Source organism: Aquila chrysaetos, chromosome 10, assembly GCF_900496995.4.
Source record: "Aquila chrysaetos chrysaetos chromosome 10, bAquChr1.4, whole genome shotgun sequence".
In the NCBI taxonomy this organism is placed as follows: Eukaryota; Metazoa; Chordata; class Aves; order Accipitriformes; family Accipitridae; genus Aquila; species Aquila chrysaetos.
Window position 1 is genome coordinate 33,104,097 of NC_044013.1, and position 26,027 is coordinate 33,130,123.

The 26,027-nt window shown below is 45.8% G+C and overlaps 1 protein-coding gene across 5 annotated transcripts in view; it reads right to left on the reverse strand.

Annotated features, from left to right (window-relative positions):
* Positions 1 to 24,186, reverse strand: part of AUTS2 (activator of transcription and developmental regulator AUTS2) — an 806,450-nt gene extending 782,264 nt beyond the window's left edge. Inside the window, exon 1 of one of the 5 annotated variants that reach the window (XM_030027825.2) lies at positions 23,343 to 24,186. In XM_030027825.2, coding sequence (XP_029883685.1) covers positions 23,343 to 23,636 — 294 coding nt within the window. In that variant the 5' untranslated portion in view covers positions 23,637 to 24,186. The remainder of the gene's footprint in view (positions 1 to 23,342) is intronic. The other 4 variants (XM_030027824.2, XM_030027827.2, XM_030027826.2 and 1 more) reach the window with 4 other exon arrangements.
* Between the last annotated feature and the right edge of the window lie 1,841 nt (positions 24,187 to 26,027).

Below are 26,027 nucleotides of genomic sequence, written 5' to 3' on the forward strand. Positions count from 1 at the left end.
TGCACAAAGGGTGAGCAGAATACAACCATGCCCATGGTCACTGTTGGCACGGTAAAAACGGCACCACTGGAGCCACTAAAAGGAGACACAGGTTTACTCAAAATCCTGACTCATGGGCATAGTCTTACTGAGGACATGGACCAACTCACATCCAGACCACTCAAGGATAAATCAGAGAAACAGGCTTTGAAGAAAGAAGTCCTGTCCCCACGTATTCTTCAACTGCTTGGCATCTTGCAAAATGCTTAGAAAACTCAAGCCCTTCAGCAGTGAGGCTGGAGAGAGAGATGACAGGCTGGGAGTGGGCGGCAGGATCAGCTCTAGCAGTCCTAAACACAACACCGAACAAGGTCACGAGCAGAAGCCGTGGCAGCTCCACGCTGAGCTGCACACCGTTTTTACAGGGCTTGGGTATCACATCTCAGGACACCCAACACAATGCAAAACACCAGCAATATCTTGATATATCAGATAACAAACACAGGAAAAAAAGCAGAAAAAATACAGGTGAGATTTTCCAACACACACGTGTAATGGCAACAGATTAGCAAGATCTGGATATTAAGCAGTCACCAGTGTTGGTTTGTTTTTTTTTTAAAAAAAGACAAACCATAACACCTCTATGCTGCCACTTGCTACCTTACTTCCATTCCCATTTCAATATAACGTCTGCAGCCAGAATACTAACAGCACTACAGAACAGTACAGACCACCTAGAGTCCAGGATGAGACTCTTCAAATGGTTACAGGAATTGATTTTGAGCGATAGTGGGATTTTTGCTGGATATGGAGCATTTTTATGGGTTCTGGTGAAAGCCTGCACTGAAATGATGCTGGACTTCAAGTGGAATGGGATCTCTCATATCAATGGAACAGGAAACAAACTGTAGGAAAGCTCAGATGTGATATAGGATGAATAGCAATTGGTTTCTATCTCTGGTGACTCGCAAATTTATTATTACACTCCTTCTAAAGCATATCACACTGATCTCAAACCTTCATGTTGTCACGGGTTTCCTGGACAAGCAGGATTATTTTGGTATTAATCCTTTGCTAGATTTAGCAGTGCCTCAGATGCTGAAACTCTGCATGAGAGCCAATCTCACTGATTTCTCCACCTGACTGTTCTTGGCTCCCTCTACAAGTACTGGCAGGTATTTATAAGACCCTGGCATCATTCAGCCCAGGGCAATTAGCATTATTTTGTAAAAAAGGACTTTAAGTGCATGCAACCGTACTGTAACACTGTTCACATTGCACTCGCCAGGCTAACAGACAGGGGTTACATTACCTACTACTTTATAATACACCTATTATACACATTTTTCCTGGATAATGCTAAGCCTGAGTCTTTTGCAGTCTTCGGGGAGCCTTCTCACTTACGAGGTGGATCTGGCTGGAAAAGGCAGAGTGACCTAAAATCTGAGGCTTAAAGTGTTGCATAACTTTTGAAATAAAAAAAAAAAAATTACAAATTAAATTTCCAATAAACCAGAACCTCAAGGGAAAAGTCGCAGCTCAGTATTCAGGAGCCTTTAGCCACATGTTTCCAGCTAACGTTTAATGTAGCTGGAAGGCTAAATCCCCCCCTTTCAAGTAAGAATATGGCCTTTAGGTTTCCCATCCCAAGGGATTAAGAATGGACAAGTGGGTTATTTGCATTTGCACTCCGAAAAATGTGTATTGCCAGATACTGAAAGAAGAAGTAAGTAAATACTAATGCTCTCCCTCAATTTTACCCCACAAAATCAAGAGAGTGGACAAGAAAAACAGCTGTCAAGATAAAACATTCAACACTTTTACTTGTCAGCCCACTTCTATTACTTTACAATTCAAGACTTTGAGTAGACCTCTCTACCATCAGGGCCAGATTTAAAAAAACCAAAAAAACCCAAATCTATATTTCCTATCTTGATATTTTCACTTCACATCAAGGATCTAATAGTAGGTACAACAAGGCTTCCTGCAACCCAACAATATCAACCATGACCATGTGGGATAAAGCCTAATTTTACATCTGGTGCGCCAGGTTACTTTATGGCATCCAGTGTCAATCCCGCACAGGAGGGCTTTCCCTACCTGTCCAAAAACCAACAAAATCCCAAACATCACCACATCAGTACAGCATTGGCAGCCTGGTTTGGGGTTGATTTGGGGCAGGGGAAGATTTTGCTCATTTGCTCTCTGGCCTGCAGAGGAAGGCCACAGGAATCAGCAATGGTTTTTCTTCTTTGTGCACCACGAAAATTAACATCGCCGGTGCATTTGAAACACGAGTATGCCTATGTCTCTGCATAGTAACAAAGCATAAACTTTATCCTGTACAAAAGATGATCACAAAGGCAAAATTCAGTTCAAGCTCTCTGTTTTCACAGGGATACTGAAAATAAAAGGTGCAAACAATCCAGAAGGAAACGGGGCTGACCTGTCCCTCGCTCTCTCTTCAAACACTAATTTCATCCGTGGCTCTCGGCACAACAGACTGTTTTATCAGCAGCAGGTCTGCCTTATGCAGGGCACCACCTAGATATTATGTCTAATTTCAGAGACAGAGAAAATACAGGCTCTTGAAAACACTGCTCCCCCTCCAGATCCATGGGCTGAGCAAGGCAGTGAGCTTGAGCCCTGGGGAACCACCGGACAGCTTCCATCGACTCAAGGCACATGGTGCAATCGCACAAAAGCCAAAAATGAGACTTTATGTACACGTGCATACACACACAGACACACAGGGAAAATTGCTATCAATTATGCTAGTTAATTATACATTATAATAGAATTAGAGTAAACCCTCCTCATTATCTCCTGGTTCAGACCCTGCTCCGCAGCAAGCTGACCACATGCTGTACTAATGCCAATAGCCCTTTCGCATTAACCTTTATCTGCGCCTTGCAGCTTCACTGTTTGCTATGTGTATCGGGCTTGTTTTGACCTTGTTCCTGGCCGACCTTTCATTGAAATCTAACATTTGTAGCAGTCCTGGAGACTGGCTCATCTCCTGCAGCCTTGCAACCATGATACGTTTTTCTACAGGCTCTAAAACACAGGATGCCTTGTTTTCGCCTTGTTACTGGGATCCTCGCCTGCTGTCGGAAGTCCTCCGCCCTTCGCCTTTCTCAGAGAGGCTATGACATTACCAAGACAGTTTACAACTGCTGCTGTATGTTCAGTTATTAAGAGGAAATCCTGAGGGATGTTTCATTATTATTATTATTACTATTTTACGCAGAGGCTGTCAAAAAGGGATAATCGCATACATGCCTACGAGCAGCAGCACCAAGTACCCTGGCTGTGCCTCTTGCTCGCATGGCCACAGCAGCCAGGACAGCAAGCCCCCCAAACCAGCCTGCATCCCCAAAACTGTGATTGCAGTAGATTAAAGGGGCCTTTTACGGCTGTGATTCACTGCTGGAGGAAGCAGTTTACTGCTGGATATTCAGAGTGATGGTGTTTAGCACAGATGCCTGTGTGGGAACCTGGGCTCCTCTGAGCAACACATCCTTAAGCATCTCTGACAAGTCCTGACTCCACAGACTTGCACTGCGGGGACAGAATCATCTTCGTGCACAGGAGGAAGCCGTGACCTGCATAATATTTGCTCTGCAAAGTAAACATGCTCTGTATTTTTTTTAAAGAGAGAAAAATAGAGAAAGGAACCCAGAATAAAGTCCTCCTTTGAAGGATTACTGAGAAAAAACCATCAGGAGGAGAAAGAGTCCTTCCAAAGAGGGCGAAGTCCCAACTGCCACACAACTGATCTGACACAGCAGTACAGCAAAGGCAATAATTTAAATTCCCAGGAGCGCAGGGAGTGCAGTTTAACAGAGTTTCCTCCTTTTCCAGTACAGTAATAACATAAAGCTGCAAACAGCACCCTGGTTTCAATCTCTGTTGTGCATTCCCTATAACCTCCCCCATCGACTTTCATGGGGGTTTAGGTGTCAGAGATGAAAACTGAAAATCACATTTGTGAGGTAAGGTCCAGAAGCAGATTTTTGGCTGGTCTGGTTATGTTAGAAAAAAAAGGGAACAAAAAAGATGAGCAGAAAAAGACAGACTGACTGAAGGTTTAGCTCAAAAATGGTTGAAGCTTCCAACTTGGCAAAGGGAGGTATTAATAAAAAAATAACAATCCCCTCAGAAAGTTCATAAAAACAACGATTAAGCTAAACTCACAAATAAGGGCATGGAAAAATTTGCTTCACGAGGACTTCCTCTACCGCACAAACATACTGTATTTGAGACAAAACCAACATGGTTACTGAGAGGTCGCAACGTCGGTAGCTGAGGATGAGACACACCAAATGCTTCAGAAACAGATGAATTTGTGATACTAAGCAGATCCAGTAATGGTCACACACACACACACACACCACCAGGCAGAGCACACCGACTGCCTCCCCGGGTTCACCCTGCCCACACCACAGATACAAAACCCACTGCCAGGGGCTTGTGACACACCAGGACTGTGCTGAACCCCAGTGTCTCTCCACCTGCACCCAAACACCCACCAAAGGCACGGGGTAGATACAGAACCCTCCTGGCACCCCTGCACACACAGACCAGCACGTGCCACTGTCAGGAAGTGCCATGATGACAGGGGAAGAGCATTTGGTTGGTTGTTGGGGTTTTTTTTGTTTGGTTTTTTTTTTTTTTTTACCCTGATCCTTACTTCTCCTGAGATAGAAAGCTTAAACAACTCAATGTTGAAGGATCATCAACAAAAGTCACAAATAGCTATATTTTTTAAAATTGCTTTAACATTTTAAACCTTCAAATGTCATCCAAAATAACTGCAGTCAGCTTGAAAAGACGGTATTTTTCACTTTGCAGATGTCCAGCGGAAGACCTGTGCAGGGTTTATGTCTCACTTTCAAACAGCATCATTTCTGCCTTGCAATGGAGACTTCTTTCTTCAGGGAGTCTTAGTGAATGGAGAGGAAGAGATGCTCTAAGCCCAAGGAAAATTAAGACCATGCCACTCCATTCTTAGGAGCCAGGGAGCCCTAGGAAGAGCCTCTGGGTGATGGGACACAAAAGCCACTGACCACTTCCAGCAGGAGCAGAAGGCATGAACCCAACCCCACGTCACCAGCCAAGAGCGGTGAACCTGCCGGCTGCATCTAACAGAGCCTCTCCTCTGCTGCTTCTGCTGCGCTCTTCTCCAGCCCCTTCCTAGAAGTGAGATAATCTGGCCTTTAAATAGGGTTCACAGCACTTGACCCCAAATCCGCAGAGCAAGGGAAAACGGAGCAAGTAGGCCAGCATGTCAGGTGTTAGGATGAGATACTCTTTAAATACTTTCCAGGTTTTGAAAAGGCTTTTTATGCATTAGATCCACCCTTTTTTTAATACTATGAGGACAAAACTGCACTTACGGGGGAAAGGAGCATAAAAAAGGTAATAAACATTTAATGATCCAATAATTGGTTATATCAGAGTAACCACTGTTCAGTAATTAACTCCCATTCCTGCTTGCTCATTTGATATTTTCTGTACCCTTTGATAGGTTCCTGTGACTATCAGCATTCCTTAGAAACTCTTACACTGAAACCTTTTGATGAAGCTAAAAAGCAACGATACCATTAATCGCTACACACGTCCCAGTGGCTTTCAGACTCTGTCTGAGACGGGGCCTTTCCTCTCTGCACATTGCTCCTCAACTGTCTTTAATACGGCCACTTGGCCCTAGGATTAGAGATTTTCTCCCTTGCTTCTTTCATGTTACAGGAAAAATGAATTAGCTATACATTTTCTGTGCCAAAGGGTTAGTGGGAAAGCACACCAATGTAAAATTACATCTTCAAAGATAACAAAAAAATAATTACATTGCAGTATCACAGAAGAATACAAGGAACAGCTGGCATGTTGTTGCAATGTAAAACTAGAATTAAACTCAGGTTAGTGTCACTTCCAACTAACTGCCTACAGTAAGGAAGAGAAGACAGACACTGGGCTTCTGCTATAGCCTTCCACAACCAGTCCCTTCTTACCCGCAGCAACACAAAGCAGTGCAAAAGCAGAGCATGCTGGCACGGCTTCATTTCAACCATGGCAATCATACCATAGCTTAGGAAAGAGGGCAAGGATTCTCCTTGCAAGAGTGCCCAGATGATCAGCTTTATCCAAATGGGTACTCCTCCAACCCTGATCCTAAATCTAGCCAACAACAGTGATAAGTATTTTAAGACAAACTCATATAATGGAGGGAGACTTCATTTATGGTCTTTAAACATTGAAAAATACATTACACAATCTACTTCTCTAGAGTAACAGCTCTGTGATTTAACAGCTCTAAATTTGTTTAAAAAATAATGAAACGCTGACTTCTGTGTTTTCCAAAGTAGAGATATTATTGCCTGGGGGGGGAGGGGGGGGGGCTAAATTCAAGTTAGTTCTTTGGAGTGGATTTTGGTCTCAGTCACAACAGCATAGAGGCAAAGTAATGCCACAGCATTTCCTCATATTCTACTTTTATTGCAGCCAGACATTTATCCAACCAAAAGTTCTTTCTCGAGACAAATATCTGCTGAACTTAAAACTAGTAAAGCTATTTTTTCCCCTGGAGAAATCCTTTACCATACATTTATTTCCAGTTGCCACCATTTTATACCAAATCAGATCTGCTGCTTGCAGTAGAGCTGCTTTTCACTGCCAGAATCTTTGAGCAAGTGGTGCTTTTCTTCCAAAACATATATGCACCTCCATCAGCACAGATCACAGAGCAGTAACTTTTGCCTTGAAGATTTTCAAAGATCAGGGGTCACAGAAGAACACAAGAAAAAAGACATTCTTCAGAAGTCAAATATTCTGCCTCAATTGTCAATATTATGCAAGATGCTGGTATTGCAACATTGTATTTTTAACTGCTGCCATATAAATTAATGAAATGAAAGTCAGTTAACACAAGGAATACTGATATTGAACATGAAATATCAAGTTAATCAAAAACATGTTTATGAAGCAGTCAATTTTGCCCTGCACTGGCTAGCGGGATTTCCTAAAGCACATTGAGTTGGAGCTAAGGCATTCGCAGATCTGAACTGGAGGAAATGTAAGTTGTTTGTATGTTACTCATGCACTCGAAGGCATTAGCAGTGATGGGAAGGGAGGGAGACAGGGAAACAGATTGAAAGGGGCAGGAAAATTAGAGAGAGCTCCTTGCCATTAATGGAAAAATAACTGCAAAGTGCTGTAACAGATTTCTCCTCTTCTGTATGCATAGGAATATTTATTTAATCAATGTTCTGTAACAAAACAGGCCTCTGGTGAGCTATTGTGGAGAGTGAACTCCATTCAGAGAGTGGTGATTTGAATCCTGCCACCTGTTTAGCTGGTATTGGAGAAAGCAACAATATGTGGCTGGATGGGAAGGGGGAAGGTGTCTGCACCAGGGGGAAGGGAGGAGTAAGCACCCCCTGGTAGCTTCCCAAAGTAATTACCCGAAGTAGTGCTACTTGCCAGGGAAATCTTGATGACTTGTCATTAACAGGACTTACTGCAAGCAAAGCTGCAAAGTTCATTTCCCTTCGGAAGAAACAAAATCCAATCCCATATAGTAGAGGTTTCAGCTTGTCAGTTTGCACTGACACTGTATGTTACACCCAGACCTGAATCTGCACTTGAATCCAAACTCATCCGACATCCTCACCGCACCGATGCACGCTCACCTTCAGGCACCAGGCAAGGGACACACTAAATACGAAAGCTTTCGACAAACGCGGGCTCATGCCAGCCCGCAGCGTGGCTGGGCTGCCCGGTCCTCTATTTCCATCCCACCGTTACCTGTGGTCACCCAGCCAAGCTGCCTGCTGGGGCTTTTCCAGCGTGCCCAGATGTGCTCCAGCAAGTTGCCATGTCCCGCATCCCGCGGGCAGATGCTGAGCTGCATCAGGAGGCAGAGTTTGGACCACACCTTGGCCCTGCTGCTCCAGGAGCTGTCTCACCACCAGACTTGACTGATTGAATGCCCCAAAACAAAAAAAACCAAGCCACTTGTCCCAAGCTTTCCCTTAATTTTTAAAAAGTCACAGTTATGAAGCCTTTCATTAAGGATATATTTGTGTATATACCTAATAACATCCCACTCCTGACTGCACGTAAGCATAAACTCATTTTAAGTGCACTGTGCTATGATTTTTAACAACATATTCAAGCACTGTCTTAAAGAGGGACTGATTTAAACATCTGCATAAATACTGTCCTTAAATAAAGCCCTGACAAGGGCCTACTGCAAAACCTGGAGATATTAATGGGAGCTTCTCACTGGACTGAATTTCTGACTTTCTCATTTCTGCACTGTTTGCTGCAAAAACATGCCATATACATGAACTTTGCATTCATCTTACACAAACCTTATCACAAAGCAGCTTTGCTCTTAAATTCATTACACAAGGATTAAAAAAACCTGCATTTATTTATTATTTTTATAGGCCAGTTAGTAACAGAGCTATACCAGTTTTATGACATATTACACCTGCAGACCCTGGCATTAATGACAGACCTAATTTGTTTATCGCTGTCACAGCTGCCAGGGTTAGTAATACATCCTTTAACATTTCTCATAGGTAGAATGAGAATTTCTTCCCTATTCTGCAATAGATTTAAGGAAAGATATTACCATAAGCTAGCCTTGATATCCACCACTGCTGGGACAGATAATGTTGTAAGTGATTTAAAACTGAAGCAAGCCACAACTAAGCAACACTAACTTTTAAATCATTAATAATCAAAACAGTATAAAGAAAGATAAAGCACTAATCAGAATTTCACTGAGTTGCCCTTCACATCAGATTTCCTTAAAGTGATTGCTGTCAACAATTTTAAGGCAAAATTACACCTTTATTTTAAAAGGTGGTTGACAATAATACAAGTGCCTTCAGTTGTTTAAGTGTGTTCTAGCCAAGTCCCTGCTAAATGTGTATAAGCATTGGTGTTTTGATGTCCTACAGTTAAATTAAGTAGATATTTTATGTTAACCACTTACTATTTGAGCATCATGCAGATGCTAATTAAGTAGCCAAGCAATCTCTAAAGAGGAAAAGTATTATTAAACCCATTTTGCAGACAGGAAAACTCAGCTACAGCAAAACTAACGCTCTAGCTCAAGACAACACCTCAGCACATATTTGACTTCACACTAAATAGTAGCTCACACATCAGCATTGTCCCCATAGGCCTGCTTTTCTCAGTCAAGAAACACAAATCTACAAGCCCGGACACAGCACCTCCCATGAGCATACGCATGGATCCAAGCCCAAATCCATCCTTATTCAGCACAACCACAAAGCAGGTGCTCACACAGCCATGCTGAACTGGGAGGGGAGTGATTGCTTCAAGGTTACGAAAGACGACCATGCTTACACAGAAACAAACTCACATCTCCCAAGGACCAGCTCAGTATCTTAATTAAAGAGTGTGTTTGAAGGACAAGAGATATCAGAAGAGTTGTTTTGGGAGGGACCTGCGCAAACCCAAACACAACAGCTGGCCTTTGCTGAGAGAGGCACTGCAGACCTCAAACCTGCCCCAGAAAATCCACACTTGAAACTGTGACAGTAGAAAAAAAAGGTAAAAGCCAAACAGATTGCCCTATACTCTGAAATCTGTGGAGCTGTACAGTGTAAACACATCCTTTGTATGCGAACATAAAACAAATACCCAAAATATTCAGAGTGGCAGCCCAGCACAGAGGACTAAAAAAGAAAACCTTAAAATTTCAAAGACAATTTTGTGGGGTTTACATTCTGTGTATTTTTCCATGTTGTAACTGGCACTTCCCTCCCAGACTTCTTGAAAGTCTTGGCAGTGTGGCTGGCAAGCCCTGACCAAGCCCTGCAAGCGAAGCAGGGTGAGGTGGGACCATGGCCCGGGACAGAGGTGCAGCTCATATTGCGTACGGCGGCGTGAGAGATGCCTCCTTCCCCCTGTATTCGAAAGGATATTATGTCAGATATTTTCAATAAATAAACAAACCCTTTCCTAACCTACAACATAAACCAACACAGTCAAGTGCAGCCTATCCACATGAAAATGTGGTGACCCATACTCTAACACTGTAATCTAATCCTTGAACTAAAGACAGTTTAATGCCTTTACAAATCCATATGTTTTCTAATACCACCATTGCTGTCAGCAGACTACAGGAGAGCCTCTTTGAAGATGGAAGTAAAATGACAAAGCACATCATTGTGAAGGCAATTATATGCTGCAGTAACCATTTTACAATGGCCCATATGGGCTGTATTTCAACAATGCAATTTCCAAATCTACCTTAGCAAACATATATCTCTGTCCCAATCCCAGGTAGATTTTGCAAAACAAAATAAGACTGCAGCCAGAACAAATCCAAAATATGGATAACAGATGTAAAAATATGCCAACAAGGATACCAGAGCAATTTTTTGTCAGAGTACCAAACAAAGAGAGCAGCCACAGCAGACCTTATGAGGCTATTCACAGCAAAGCTACCCATTCAAGGGACTTAGAGACCTGGTTTTATCAGAAATCTGATTATACACTTGCATGCTTTCCTACGCAGCTGCCCAATCCACTGTTGCAGTCATCGTCCCATCCACCTCCCCAGAGACTCCAGGGCAGGGTAACTGCAATCCCAATTTAGAAGCTAAAATCAGACATGAACCAAGGCCGTGCAGGCTTACTCCAAATCACCTCTGACATGCAGGACTAGGGCCTAACTGAAGGGAACAAAAAAAAAAAAAAAACAAACCAGAAAAATCAGGCCCTTACACTTCTTACAGCTACAGTTTCAAATGTCTGCTCTGTTTACCTCGCTGTGGTAACTGAGGCCACGCCATCACCCCAGCATCACTTCCAGCAGCCTCAGGGCTGCTCTCTGCCTACTCCCTTTGGAGGCACAGAGCAGCAAAACCACAGCTCCAGCCCAAAATCTTTCCCTCCTGTTCATGGAGAAGCAGGAGCCAGAGCTGACGAGCAGCCTTCACAGGGCAAAATTACACAAAGGCTGTACTCTAGTGAAAAGTGGTTTTAATTCTGTTTCTTTTCAGTAATCCCCCGCAGTGGTCCATTGCTTTTGGAGGCTCTGGGCTGGATACCTGTTTTGGGATATCTCTCTGCCGGTGGCACGATTTTCTAGGGGCACTGGGGTGAGCCACAGAGGACAAACAACCAGAGAGACAGAATCCTGAAGGGCCACACACTTAACCTACAGGTGGGATTCAGGCTGCAGGACAGTTGGACAGTCCTACATACATTAGGACCAGCAATAAAGACAGGAACAGACATGAACACCTTTCTCCCTGAAGTGAAATAGTAATAAAAAAATGCCTTAAGTTGCCTATAACAAAGACAGAAATGGTAAAGCTGAAAATTTATAAGTTCATGGCCAATTCATTAACAACAAACTGGCTGCATCGTGTATCTTGCATTTCAATGCCAAGAGCGGCATGCAGAGGATATACTGCCAGTCACACACGCACAGTGCAGAGCAAAAAAGCACTGACATAAGGGGAACGTCTAACTGGGTATTCAGTAGCCAGGTCTTGCAAAGTGCATGATCCAACTCTTATCGTTGTCAGCTCCTCAAATGATCCAGTGAAGCCAGGCAAGAGCATTTCAAAGACTTTAATCCATGTGAAATATTACTTCCTGGAACTGGAAATTCAATCCCTAGCAATGAAAACAAAAAGCACACTCATAAGTGTACCTTTCAACTTGGCCAATATAGCCATATTTAGGCGCTTGCTTGCTCTCAAAAAAAATCCTTTACTCATTAATATAGAGGAAACTTGAAATGATTGCTGTAATTGCAGTTAAAAAATTAATCATGTTTTGAGATAAATGCAGATAAAAGCATGTTTTACTAATTATCTTTTGAAGCTTCCGCTCATGAAAGATTAAAGGTGGAAGAAAAGTTGTTGAAGTATTGAAGACAAAAATCCTACCATTTGAAATCACTTTGAAGCCATGTACCGCATTACGATTGATCCTTAATGTCCAGATGTACTAAAAAAGGAGTCTTTTTAATTCAAAAAAAGTATAACAGAACATGCCCATTGGAGCTTTTACGCAGACAGCTCCCTGAAAACAGGAGTGTTTTGCAGCCACCTCTGCAGAATGGCAGCCCACCGCCCAGCACCCGCAGGCAGGAGCGGGCCCGCGACCACAACACCTTGCAAGGCAGATGGCTGGATTTCCTTCTGGTTTGTCCCTGACTGGGACGCAGAACTTCACGCCTGAATTCAAAACCGAATTCAAGAATTTGGGGCTTCAATGAGCTCTCCAGACCTGCAGTCGTATCAATCTACTTATAAATTAACGTTACTAACCCCAGTGTCTACAACCATCTGAAGAGGTTACTGGAAGCAGCCGAGGGTTGTGGGTCTCTAGGACAGCTGCTCCCAGGAGAAACACCACCAAATCCAAAAAAGCTAAGATTTTTTCCATGCTCAGGGAGGAGATGGAGGTACCGGCATCAGCTGTTTAACAGAAAACCCTGATCACCAGCCACGGGGGTTATACACAAGCCACGTGAGGACCTATTTCCATCCCTGGGGCTTTTAAAAGAATGCAGGTTATCTGGGGAGCAAGTTACTCAAAAGCAAGGCTGGTACTTCCATTCACAGGCCTGGAACTAACAAGGCAAATAATTCCCTTCCTGCTCCATACCAATAGCCTATTTTACATCAGTCGTTTGCAGACTACTTCTAAGAACCCCAAGAGCATTAATTCAGAGAGCCAACTTACTGACTGCAGGCTTAAATTCACTATACAGGTGTTCATAACTCCACGAGAAAAATTTTAGGCTTCTGCAAATTGAAACAAGTTGAAAAATACTATTCTATAAAATGGCTAAGATACTTTATAGCCATTTCACAGACTCAGTAATGATTTACATCAGATTTGAATTGTGCCAGTATATCTGAAACATACAAATTTTAGGAGAAGTTTCCTTACTGGCAACCCCAATCGCCTGCAGCATGACAGAACCAAAATCTGTTGTTACAGTGCAGTTTTCAAAAGCCTTTAACTGAGCTCAAATGCTACAGAAAGTCAATGTCAAGGACTCTTTAGTCCTCTAGAGTTTCAAGAGTTAGGACAGATCTGAAATGGTCCAGTTGACACTTCTTTTCTAAGGGAAGGGTCCCACTGTAAAGAATATTATTCTCCAGCAGTCACCTGCTCTGTATTTCTTCTTGCTCCTTCCCCACCCCTTTGTATCATTTAGCCCATTCACATCAAGAAGCATCAGTGACACCAAATTAATAAATTCTACTGTTGCTACAAACCTGAACAGGGCTAGGTAAAAGATTAAATAGTTGGGTTTTTCATAACTGCACATCCAAGGAAATTTGCCAATGTCTTTTTATTTGCATATCTGGCATGCTGCCCCAGACAACTAATACATAAGTGACAGCATACAGGTGTATTAGTTTAGAGTTTGCCTTTAATCTAGAGGTGTCAATTTGCTTCTGTTTTAATTACATCCATCTTGATATGTTATTACAACCTCATGAAACTTCTTCATTATGTGAATGGCTATAAATACATACACATGACAAACAGTTGTTATAAATTTTCTGGTTCAGCAGTGGAGGCACAATATCTTAGCCCACACATCATGTACATTTAAAGTTTGAGTGCTCCCTCTCCTCTCTCTCCCCCCCTCCCCTTTCCCTTCCTTCTCTTTTCTTTTATCCAAAACCATGATATTTTTTTCCACTATATTTAATGGATCCTCCAAAATTCCTTCACTAGTAGCAGCATTCTGATACAAATACTATCAGCTTACAAAGCTGTTTCAGCACATGTGTGTCTTTCTGGGCTGCGCCTCTGTGAGAATGTCTGTTTGTCATTAGGCAAAAATAAGGAGATTGCACTGAGGGTCTTATAAACATGCAAAGATCCACTTTTGTAGCTACATAATTCACTGAGTTTTTCAACACACATTCTGAGGTTGAAAACTTGGCAAATCCATCCACCAGATGTATCTTTCTGATCCCAGAACTCATTAAAATTTACTTTTTTCTTTTTTTTTTTTTAAGTCCAGCAGACTCAGCTGTTGAGCCACATTAATTGCATTTTTATTATTTTTTTCCATAGTTAAAATGACTAATGCTAGAAGAGTCACTGCCTACAAGCACAATAGCCAGCCAGTAAAAATTACTAGGACTTTTAATCGTTCAGTAATATCCAAATCACATAAAATAAAGAGAGGCAATTTGGTCCCCTCAAAACAGACGGCTTTGATTTTCAGTATTTATTTTGAATTTTCTTTAAGGGAAGAAAAGAGAGGAGAAAAGACACAATTTCATACCAAAAGATTCCATTCAAAGGTCAAAGTGCCCTTGACGTGCATTAAAACCCGCAACACTAACAGAGTTACAACATAAATTGTCCCCAACAGCAGCACTTCTTCACTTGCCTTCTCACCACACAGACTCCTTGGAGGTCAAAACCACTTTCGCTGCCTCAGCCCTCCATCAGTGCCCGCTCCGATGGATGTTGCATCGTGCCTGGCCGTTCAACACATCTGGTCAGCTCTGGAGCAAGCTGGAGAGCTTGTGTTACCCAGCTCTTGCAACAATGGCACCTCCCAGCTCCTTCCCCTGGGCCTCCTGGAAGCTGGGGACCAGATGCCAGTTTCTGGAGAACCCTTGAAGGATACTCATGGCACCCTCCAGAGACATACTGTGCTAAGCACATGGATGTGCAGAAGCCAAGATGAAGGTGACAAAAGTGGTCAGGAGCCAGGTAAACAACAGAGCTTACAGCCCCCCAGTTGGACATCCCCATTTCATAGCAATGAGCCAAGTCCTTTGAACACCTCTCCTCCGTTCCCACCATCCCTTAATAAAAGGTCTCAAAAACCTGAAGCAGATTCTCAGACTGAAAGGTCTCAGATCACTTAGGACTTCCAGAGCGAAAATAAACAAAAATCAATGTCTTGAGCAATTATCACCGTGTTTGTAACTCATCTAAGCCTCAGCAATAGGAAATGGTGTACAAACAGCAAAACATGGGCTGTCAAAACTTGCCAGGAGGGAGAAGTTACACCACACACGTTTCATACCCAGGGCAACCGCTCTCCCGTGCCTGAGAGCCACCTGCGTGTGGTCCAGGAGAAGTCAGTGGCAAGCACTTCTGTCTCATTGTTTCCACTTCACGGGCAAGGAAATGAAAATGCCTTTACTATACTGGGAGGGCGAGTTAACAGCAGCTATAGGACACTCCAGAGCAACCTGCAAGCTGGGTCACCCCAAGTCCCGAGGGTGGGTCGCCTGGGACATGGTAACTTGTACCTGCATGTAGGGAATAAAAGGTGATAATGGCTTGCAGATTTCACTGGCAGGTAAGGGGGTATCTGCACCAGATATTATCACTGTTACATACTCTCCTCTAAAAACCTGTCCCTCTCATAGTCAGCCTATTATGGAACAAGGCTTCTCACAAACTTTCATGAATTTAGTCCTGGATCTGAGCACTGTTTGATTGCATGGGAGTGTAAAACATGTTTTGAAGTCTGACACAACTCTGTTACAATTACTCTGCAACACAAGGAGTACCTCTCCAGAACTTCCGCCACCTAAAAGTTAATCTAACCTAGAACCTCCTGCTGCCTACCTCTATCTGCCTCTCCAACTGAGGTGTGCACTGTCATCCTGCAGCATCCACAAACCTGCCCCAGATGGTCTCATTCAAACGATGCTCAGCACAGGGCATGTCTCAAAGGCTGAAGATGTTTGCTTGTTTGCATGAGCTCATCCAACAAAGGACAAGCCTGGGCTTGTGGATGGGGAAGACAGGTTGGCGATGGTTTTATTCCCAAACCAGTAAATCCCCTTTGCTACCAAATTAAAGTACGAAAAGAGGCAATTTATAGAAGCACTGATTCTAGAGGAGAAGCAACTTCCACTTTGGGAAGCTGGCAAACACATGTGAGACAGATTAAAGGGCAACCATTTCTGGAGAGAACACCAAACTGATCTCCCGCGTGGCTGTGGAGTAACTATTCCCATTTGGACTTGGGATATTAATCATATCAGTAATATGTGCATCAGCCAGCATTACACAATCTGAAGTTTGGACAGCCAGGAACTTGGGCGCATCAGATATCAATACACCTCTGCACAGCTCCCACGTCTTTGTCTCAGGAGATTTTAAAACCAGTAGGACAACGATGCACACCAAATACCAAGCAAATCCACATGGAGCCTATGTCATGCAACATGATCAAATTAAAACTGATAGGCAAACACACACAAACAGAAAAATATGTGCAGTGCCAAGGAATAATCTGCTGCTTCTGCTGACTTTTATTCCACCACTCCTGCACAGAGCAGGACAGAACCAAAACTCCTTCCTATAGTATTTACCAGACTAAATACTTTACCCTTTTGGTTAAAACCTTCTCTCTCCATCGCATGAGTGTGTGAACTTCAGCAGCAGTAGTGTTGCCAAGATACAAGGAGAAAAATCTCAAGATATTAAGGTAACACACTATTTAAAGGCAAATAGCACAGCAGAGCTGAGCTGGAGATCTGACAAATTGCCACTGCACATTCTGCTGTTACAGCAAAACAAATCCCTACCTGCATTAGCCATTTCTCGTTACTTACAAAGTGGATTTTCATATCCATTTTACAACAAAGGAGTTTAGAGGACTATGATGTTCTGAAGTGGTCTTCACCATGGCTTGGCATCGAGTCAAAATGACAACAAACTGACTATACAAAAAATGCATACAGCTGGTAATTTGTGGCACATGCTGAGCCAAATCTCAACAAGAACACAGATACTGAACTGATAAATCATAAGGATGATGTACAAGAACACAGGGAAACATTGGAAGCAATTTCCCCTCGCAGAACCAAGGCGACGTTGCCTCAGCAAAGCACTGCACTTCAAGTAAAGGAAAACTGAGAGTTAAACATTTCCACATTTCAGCCCACAACTTCCTAACTCCATTACCTTTTTATTAATTGCATTTGAGACTTCACTAAACTTGAGCTTGGGCTATTTTTAAAACCTATCTGACTCAACTTATTGTTGCTCAGAACAAAGATTAAACTTCTAATTTAGCTGCAGATAATTACAAGGCTGCAGGTCAGACCCCCGGTGTAATGTGGTAGGGTCTTCCACTCAAACTGATAGAAACAGTCCTTAAAAAAAAAAAAAAAAATTAGTAGCAGAGACAGGGGGGAAACAGGGGACCATCTCATTGAGTGAAGAATCGTTCTGCCTTTCTCCCAGCTCAAGAGTTACCGGGTTTAACAACTTTTTAAGTGGGGACAGATTTTGTTGAGTATTCCTCCTCAATACTGATGGCAGGGCTCTCACCATGGAGCATTTACATACATAGCAATGGATCTTTCCTGAAACTTCCACTTTAGGTAACAACACACCCCTCTAGTTCTCAGTGTTCCCATCCAGTCCCTGATACTTCTCTATTGATCTCAGCGTTGTAACTCAATCTTTCAATTACTCAGCCCCTGGATATCTTTCTGCTGATTTTTTTTTGCCTTTCCCTAGTGATCATTTTCCTTCCCCTAGTGATCATTTTCCTTCCAAGTTCCTGATCCTTTACCTTTATTTTATAAACCTGTTTCTTTACACTCCCTCATCCCAGCAGAGGCCCCAGATACTTAATGAGAAAGGGCTTACTTTCTCACCCAAATAGCAGTAAAAAAAAGATGCCAAGATAAAGAAGGATAAGGGTGTCTTTTGTGCTATTGATATGTGGCATAATTCCTATTAATGTTAATCTTAAAAGAGCAGGGCCAGTGGAGACTACTTGAATCACATTTATCTAAAGAACTTGTCCTTATAGTTTAAACTCTTCCTTCTTCAACTCAAGGCCATTGTGCCTCTTACCACCACCTATGGGAACGGTAAAAATCCCCACCTTCATTACACTGTTACCTTCAGGAGCTTAAAAGAACATTTATGCAACAATCACAATCCTCGCTCATTATCTGCCCAAAGAGATGGTTTCAGCTCTCCAATAGCTACTGAAGTCAGTGGGAGTTGCAGGTGCTCTGCCTCCCAGAAACATATCAGGCTTTTAAAAGTAATTTTTAAGTATTTTAAAAGTATTCAGGTGCCCAAATGATAGTAACATAGGTTTCAAAAATTACCCAAGAGGTTCCTTTTGTACAATATGCATCCTATTGTTTTCACTCCCACTTTCAGTTTGGGTTACTGTTTTTTCAGGTCTGGTCGCTGAGCGTTTTCATCAGAGATTCAGTTGCTCTGTCAAGGTTATCTTGCAATTTGATCTCAGGTCAATTTACTGTTTCCTCTAAATACACAGTGAAAATAATAAGCACATCACTTCGTATGATATCCCAGTGTCACACAAAACCTAATGCCACTCACCATCCGCAGATACCTTCATTTAGTTATTCCCTTCTTTTCTCTGCTGGTCTAAATCTGCAGACTTGCATGTGCAAACAGAGACTAGGACAAACACCTAAGCATCTAAGCAGTCAATAAACACAAAGAAGGGCTACCAAGATTTGCTGACAGCACTGAACAAACACCTGATGTTATGATGCTGCTGCGGTAAGGCATGAAGATCAAATTCCTTTTGAAATATGAAGGGATAGAGACAAGGCACAACAAACTTGCTTGAAATCTCCGAGGATTCAAGTAAACAGGCTAATCAGGCCAGCTAAAAGGCTGGTGAGAAGAGAATGACTTGGGGAGGAAAACCACGCTGCAAGGCAGTCATTCTGGTGTCCAGCTCAAAGCTTCTGCTGTCACACAGCCAAGCTATTTCTATTTTCAGTGGGCCATGCCTAGCGATGGGTATCACACAACAGTTATTAAAGCAAATTCCTGCATTCAAATGCATACACAGAGCTACACTGTCACTACACACAGACACACAACTGAGACCACAGTATCTTCAAAACCTTCCTGTTACTTCCACATTTTGTTTGTGTAACAGTAGTGTCTCTATTTTAAAGCCCACATCAGCTGTTAAGCTTTACTTCATCTAGTCTCGTATTATCTGTCCAACATGTAAAACTGCCGTAGCTAACATCTGCCTAAATCACACAAACGCGGTGGAACAATTGCTTAAAAATTATTTACACTAGGTGGATGGAATAATCTGACACAGAATTTGAAGCTCATTAAACAGCTCCTTGACAAATATTTGTCAGCATTTCTCATTTGTAATTAATTATATTGGGCTTTACCTGACGATAATTTAGCATGGTCTCAAAACAGACTGAACAGAAATTAGCTCAGCGAACACACGGTGAGAAATTGTGCCTGTTTTATGAAACAAGAATCCCCATTTAAATGCAAGTCCCCCCTCCTTCCCGCCCCACACCGCTTCTGTCTGTGCTTTATAAATATCTGTGTCCCATTTCAGGCTTGTCAGATGAACTGCCTGAGTTGAAGCTAAACAAACATCCTCAGAAAAAACTCATTACCTTACTCAGTGTTCAGAAAACCTGAAACTAACTGCTTACTCCATAGGGATGGTCAGAGCTGACTCAGGAAACATCAAGTACTTCTCAGGCTTTAAGCTGTCTTAACATTCAGGTCAGATTTCATTTCTCATCACAGTAAACCAGCTTCACCACGGCACGTCAACAGCCATGTCACGTCCATCTCCTGCCCGGAGTCCTATGCACCAGGGGGTAGGAGGGAGACAAACATCTTAGCGAAATCTCACCTCACCAGAGAGCTCCGCAGAAACCTCCTCACCAGCACTGCCAGAACACACCATGGCAAAAGTCACTCCAACAGACTGATGTGTCATGTCTTGAGAAATGCCTTTTCTCTGTCAAACTGGTGTCCAAAATGCCCACCTGGGTTTGGAGAACTTCATGCTATTACTGTTGGTAACAAACACACCAGCGGTGCAGGATGGGCTACATCAAGCTGGGGAAAGCCGTCAGCTTGACAAGACACCGATCACACTAACACAGGTACCAGGCATCTCTGCCTTTCTCTTTTTACAGGCTGGAAGATTTTGGGAGGTCAGGGAAGTGATGCGTGAGTAATTGCTCTGGAGTAAACTGCAAAGCTTGCTGCTGTTAGTCCCAGCAAGGCTACTCACAGGAGGATCTGGTGAATCAGATCAAATTGTAGGACCACATCTCAGCTGCTTAACTACAAAATAAGTGCTGGTTTCTGAAGGTCAAAGCTCCAAGATGCTCCCCAGTGTAGGGGACAGGCCTACACTGCACATCGCGACACCAAAGTCTAGCAAGGCCAGGTGAGGATCAGTCTGGCCACATCTGCAATGACACTGGATTTGCTTGACTGTCACTCCAAGGAAAAAAAAGAAACCATCAACAATGAGAACCCACTGTCTTCATTCAACTCCCTCTTCCCCTCTATTCCCCGTGCAAACATTAGAGAGATCAAGGTACAGGCTGCCATAAACCCAGAGACAGATAACTAGAAGCAGATGGCCTCTATTTCTACACCAAGCAATTTACACTTGAGAAGCATGAGAAGGCTACTGACACCTGGACAGAAAAGCAGCTCCGAGAGTGGGAGCTGGTTAAAAAGATAGCTTTGCTTCAAGGGATGGGAACTTTTATCAACATAACTATAACAGACATGGATGACTCCTACTGAAGCTACAGCGGCCATGGGATGTGTACTCCTCTTGTGCAGCACCTGTGTCCCCTTGCCATCTATGGGCTTCACGCAACCTGGTATTTTGTGCAACTTGGGCTTTTTCAGTCATCCCAACAAAAAGCATTTAGTAAAGGCCAGGTAAAACAAAGCTATATGGAAATTCTTGTTTGCAACTTTATATACAGCATTCATAACAATATCCTGGGGTGACACCTCACATCCACCCAACTCGCACACCTACTGCTGCAAAGATGTCCTCATAAGCAGAGAGCTCAGCCTCATCCCTCAGCAGTGACTACCGCCTCCTGCGCGGGCCACCACCTGCCTGCTTCCCTTCTTCTGCACCGCGGGCATAGATCTTCTAGCGGTATGTTCTGCATTTTGGTTCTCACTGTTTTTCACATCAAGCAGACAAAATTCTCTGTCTCAGCACACTTTCAGCTGTGCTGAGCCTGAGAAAAGGCTGAAGTTCAAGCACAAAGCCTGGGCTGGAGCAATCTTGTGACTTGTGCAAACCAGTGTCTTCTGGAACCTGGGGAGAAACCTCCATGTCCTCCAACGAGCCAGGGCAGACCCCAATTGTGAGATGTATAAACACCGGGGCATCTCTCCATAGCACCCAAGGCTTCTTGTCTCAACTCAAGCACGTTAACACCTAAACATCTCACCAAGGCTGAGACATCTCACTCCACCAGCCACTCACAACCTCCTCACCAACACTAAAATCACAATAAAAACTTCAGGCAGCTATACGCAACATACACAGTAATTCCTGCCACGTTGGGCTTGTGCCTTACGACACCTTCATCTCCCTCTGATCCTCAGAAACAACTTTCTCAACATGCATACAGAGCTGCAGGAAAAAGCACCTAACAATGATTTTGTGACATTATTTCTCAACGCAGCATGAAATCGTTAGGTCAAAATGTGCCACCTATCACATGAACATTAAAAGTATGTCAAGTCTCAGTGTGCGAGCTATTGTTTTATCTGAATGTGATATTAGCTGGCAGAACTGGGTAATGTTTCTGTGCTCCTTTTTAGTGGTACAGGATTATAACAGGATGCAAGTAGTAGCCATTCTTGGCTTTGCAAAGAGAACAGAACACAGCAATTATTTTCAAGTGGAAAATAAACAAGTAAGAAGCGAAACAGAATAAAGACATTTTAGAAAATGCCCTACCAAGTTCTGACCATAAAACTTGCTCTTCACTTCCCCTCCAAAAAGGACTATGGCCAAATTCTCAAGTCCGTATTCCCATAAAACCCCTAACGACACAAACTGGGGCTTTGTTTGAGGAAGAACAGAATTTTGTCCGAAACAGAAGCATGCAAATCTCACTCTTGCTGACAAACGTGTATTCACACTCCTCCTGTCTCTGGTTTGAGCAGGGCACTTGTGGATGGGCTCACCAGGTGAGAAATGGTGGTAAAATTGAGTCTCGTCATTACCTCAGCATTGGCTTGTTATTGCTTACACGAGTCTAACACCAACCATGTGGAGGTTTGTTAAAGTGAACAAATCCTCCCTTCAATTACACCAGAATAAGTTCTCTTGGAGGCGTTAGTCTGGACAGATGCAGGTGTAACCAAGGACAAAATTTGGCTCCAAATAAAAAAAAAAAAGGAAAGAAACAAAATCCCCCCAAAACCCTGAAAATGCCACTAAGTATTCCTAGCTAAATATTTAAACAGCTTAAGAGCTACACAGATTTTTTTGTTAAACAATCAGCTTCATCTCTGCATTTATTTTGACAGTTCATAATCGTTCCAGTTGTGACTCCAGCGCACATAAACCCAAATAAATCTGCTTTTCGCCACGGCAAACTTCTCCGGAGCAGAAGTTATAAACAACAAAGCCCTTCAAACAAACTGGCCGGAGCTCCCTTTGCACGCCCGCATTCCCACCACGATGCTGCTGGCCGGGCTGACAAGCGGTTCCACGGTCGCGGGTGGGTGGGTAGAAGGTACACGGGGGGGGGGGGCAGAGACCGGGCCGGGCGGAGGGAGGCGGCCGGGAAGCACCCCCCGTGGGGGGCTTCCCGGGCGGCGCCTCCCTCCGCCCGGCCCGGTCTCTGCTTCCCCGCACCCCTTCCTTCAGCTTTTGGGGGCGGGGGGGATGACTAGTGTCCCCCGTGGGGTGGGAGGCCGCGCCGCCCATCGCGGGGCCCACTCGTGACAGGCCGGCAGGGAAAGCGGCAGGACGGGCGCCCCCCACCCAGCAGCAGCACCACCCGCGGTGGGCGAGACCGAGAAAAGAAACATACACCACCCCCCCCCAACACGCACACACACACACCCCTCCCCCGCGGCCCACGCCGCCCCGCGGACACGAGTGGGCGGCCCCGCCGGGACACCGCGGCGCAAGAAAAGTTTGATCCGGGGGAGGGGAGGGGAAGAGCGCGGGAGACCGCGGGGGGGAGGCGCGAAACCCGCTCCCGCCCGGGTGGCGGGGGGGAGGGGGGGGGTAGAAAAGGGACAAGAAGAGCGCGGAGAAAAAAGACGAAAGCGGGAGAGGCGGCCAGGAGGAAGGTGCTAGGCGGAAGGAAGGGAAGGGAGGGGAGGGGCAACGGGAAGGGGGACGGGGAAGGGGCGGCGGGACCGCCCCCGCGGGCACCCCCGGCGGCGCCGGCCGGGGGGGGGGGGGGGGGTAAAGGGGCGAGCGGGGGGGGAAGGTGTCCGGGTCGGTGTTGCGGGGGCTCCCCCCGCCGCTGCCCCCACACAATGAGGCGCACACAAAGCGCCGCCGCTCCTACCTCCAGCGCCTCGAAAGTGACGAAGCTGGACATCGCGAAACCGTCGATAATGTCCTCTTCGGCCGAGGAGGACTCCCGCCGCTTCCTCCGGGGGGGCCGCGGCCGGGACGGCGGCGGGGGCCCATTGTCTTCCTTCTCCGAGCCCGAGGAGGAGAGCGCCGCGGCGGCCCCGGGGCCGGCGGCCCCGCCGGCGGCAGAGCCGCGCCGCCCGCCTTTGGCTCGCCGCTCCCGGTCGCGCTGGGACCGCGATCGCCGCTTCTTCCGAAGCCCGTTGCATCGCGCCGGGCCATCCATGTCTCTCGCCGGCTCTCCCTCTCGCTCTCGTCCCCCCCCGCCCCACCGCAGCCACAAATCCGGCTCCCCCGGCGGAATAACGGGGGAGGGAGGGAGGGAGAGAGGGAAGGAGAAAGGGAGGGAGGAGAGGACAGCAAGGGGGTGGGGGGGGATGAAAGAATCCGAGTGCGGTTCCACCACCACCAGCAGCAAGCACCAAATGTAAGAGATTCCTATAAGCGAGCCAAGGAAAGTAATGGCTGATCTCAGGTCGCCTTTGTAAAAAAAAAAAAAAAAAAAAAAAAAAAAAAAAAAAAAAAAAAGGCGAGAGAGAGAAAGGAAAAAAAAAAAAAAAAGCCTCACCAAGCAGGCAATAAATCAGAATAGCGGAATGCTTTGATCAAGGGGCTGGGAGGGCGAGGATCTTCGAAAGAGAGGAGAAAAAGAGAAGGGGGGGAATAAAGAAAGGAGAGAGACCCGCTGGAAGGAGGGAGCTGAGAGTATTTCCTTGCACAAAATTTATTTTCTTTCTTCCTTTCCTCCCCAACTAAAATAAGTTCCGGGCGGGGGGGGGGGGAAAATATATGTATATATATAGATGTATGGAGCTCTCTTTCTCTCTGCGTGCGTGTGTGTGTGTGTGTGTGTGTGTGCAGGGAAGGGTGCAGCCTTCCCCTCCCCACGAACACGCACTCCTCTCCCCCTCCTCCTTTATCTCCCTGGATCAAACACAATAATAATAATAACGATGCATCCAGATGCAATTTTCTCAGGCACCGACCAGGGATGGACTCTGGAGTGGAGATCGGATCCCAGCCCGGCCCCTCCAAAACCAAAACCAAACAATAAAAGAAAAAAAAAAAAAAGAAAGAAAAATAGGGAAGAAAAAAAGCGCCCCAAAACACGCCCACCCACCCCAGCTATTAATACGGATCAATCATGGCAAATTCATCGGATTAATTGTGGCGAGGAGGGGGGTGCTGGTGATGGTGACAATAGATCCGAGCGGAGAGGAGGCTGCCCCCCTCCCCAAAAACGGCAACAACAACAATAATAATAAAAAATACAGAGGTGGTGCTGAGGCTCAAATACGCTCCAGTGGGGACGGCACCGGTGTGTGCTTTCCGCTCCCGACGCTGCCTCCCTCGCCTCTCTCCCCCACCGCGGGGGAGAAGGCGGCAGCCGGCCGGTCCCCCCCCGGCCTGGCGGAAGGCAGCAGCCGCCGCCGCCGCCGAGTCCCCAGCGGCCGCGCAGCCGGCGCGGGGCGGATGGCGGTGCTGGCCCCCAGCGGCCGCCCGGCCCCGCGCCCGCGCCGGTCACGTGGCTGCTGCTGCCGCCGCCGCCGCCCCGCCCGCTCCCCGCTCGGCGCCGCGTGAAATGCGGCGCCCCGGCCGCGCGAAATAAGTTGCGGGCATGCGCGCAGGGCCTGCGCACTCGGTGGCGGGCGGGCGGCCGGCGCCCCACCCCCGCCGTTCGCCCCGTCCCGCTGCCCTCCGTGGCCCTCGTCTGCCTCACGCCCTTCTCACCGGCAGCTTCTCCTCCTCATCCCGCCAACTTTCTCCTCAGTTTTGGCCGTCCCGTCTTCCTCCACTCCCTCTCTGCCCCTCGTGCCCAGCCCTTCTCCTCCTGCCCTCTCTCCTTCCCTCGCAGCCCGGAGCTACCTCAGGTGGTCCTCCCTCACCGCCTCAGCTGCTGGTGGGTGCTGCGCCAGCCCCTGCGCAGCCTTGTGTGCCCAGGCCTGCCTTCTGCCCAGGGACGTGGTGGGCTTGCATCCTCCTCCCGACGTCCCGTGGCAGGAACCCGCACACCTCTGCCTCTGGAGCCCGGGGCTGTGGCCGCTGCCAGGGCGACACCCCAACATGGCTGCCACCACACAGGTGGTGGGTCTGCAGACAAAACAAACCGGGGCTTCCCACAGCCACGGACTGCTCAGATGGAGTTTGGCCACCTGCAGCTAACCTGTCCTCCACTCTGCCCTTCCCATGTGGGTGTGTGGCCATTTGCCATCTTCGCCCTCGGCTTTCTTGTCTCCCCTCTTCAGGTTTCCCACCGCAGTCATGTGGCGGGGCCACATTAGGGCATATTGCCCACGTCACCTCAGGACCAAAAGGACTGTGGAACTTAGAAATTTACTTCTTGATCTTGTTCTTATGGTCGCTCTTCTCACTTGATGCTTCTGTCTCCTGCCCAGGGGAAGTGGCTGAGGAAACAGGCGTGGAAGGAGAAGAGTGTGTGAAGCTGCTCGGTCTGGCTTTAGTGGGAAAGCATTAGGAGCAGAGACCTGGGAGGATTAGGAGGTTTGCTAGGAAGGAAGGAGGATAGAGGAGGAGCAAGGTGGGGAACAGAATCAAACCTGTGGAGTCCTGATGTTCAGGACAGAGAAGAGGGGCTCTGGAAGCACAGCACTGGTTT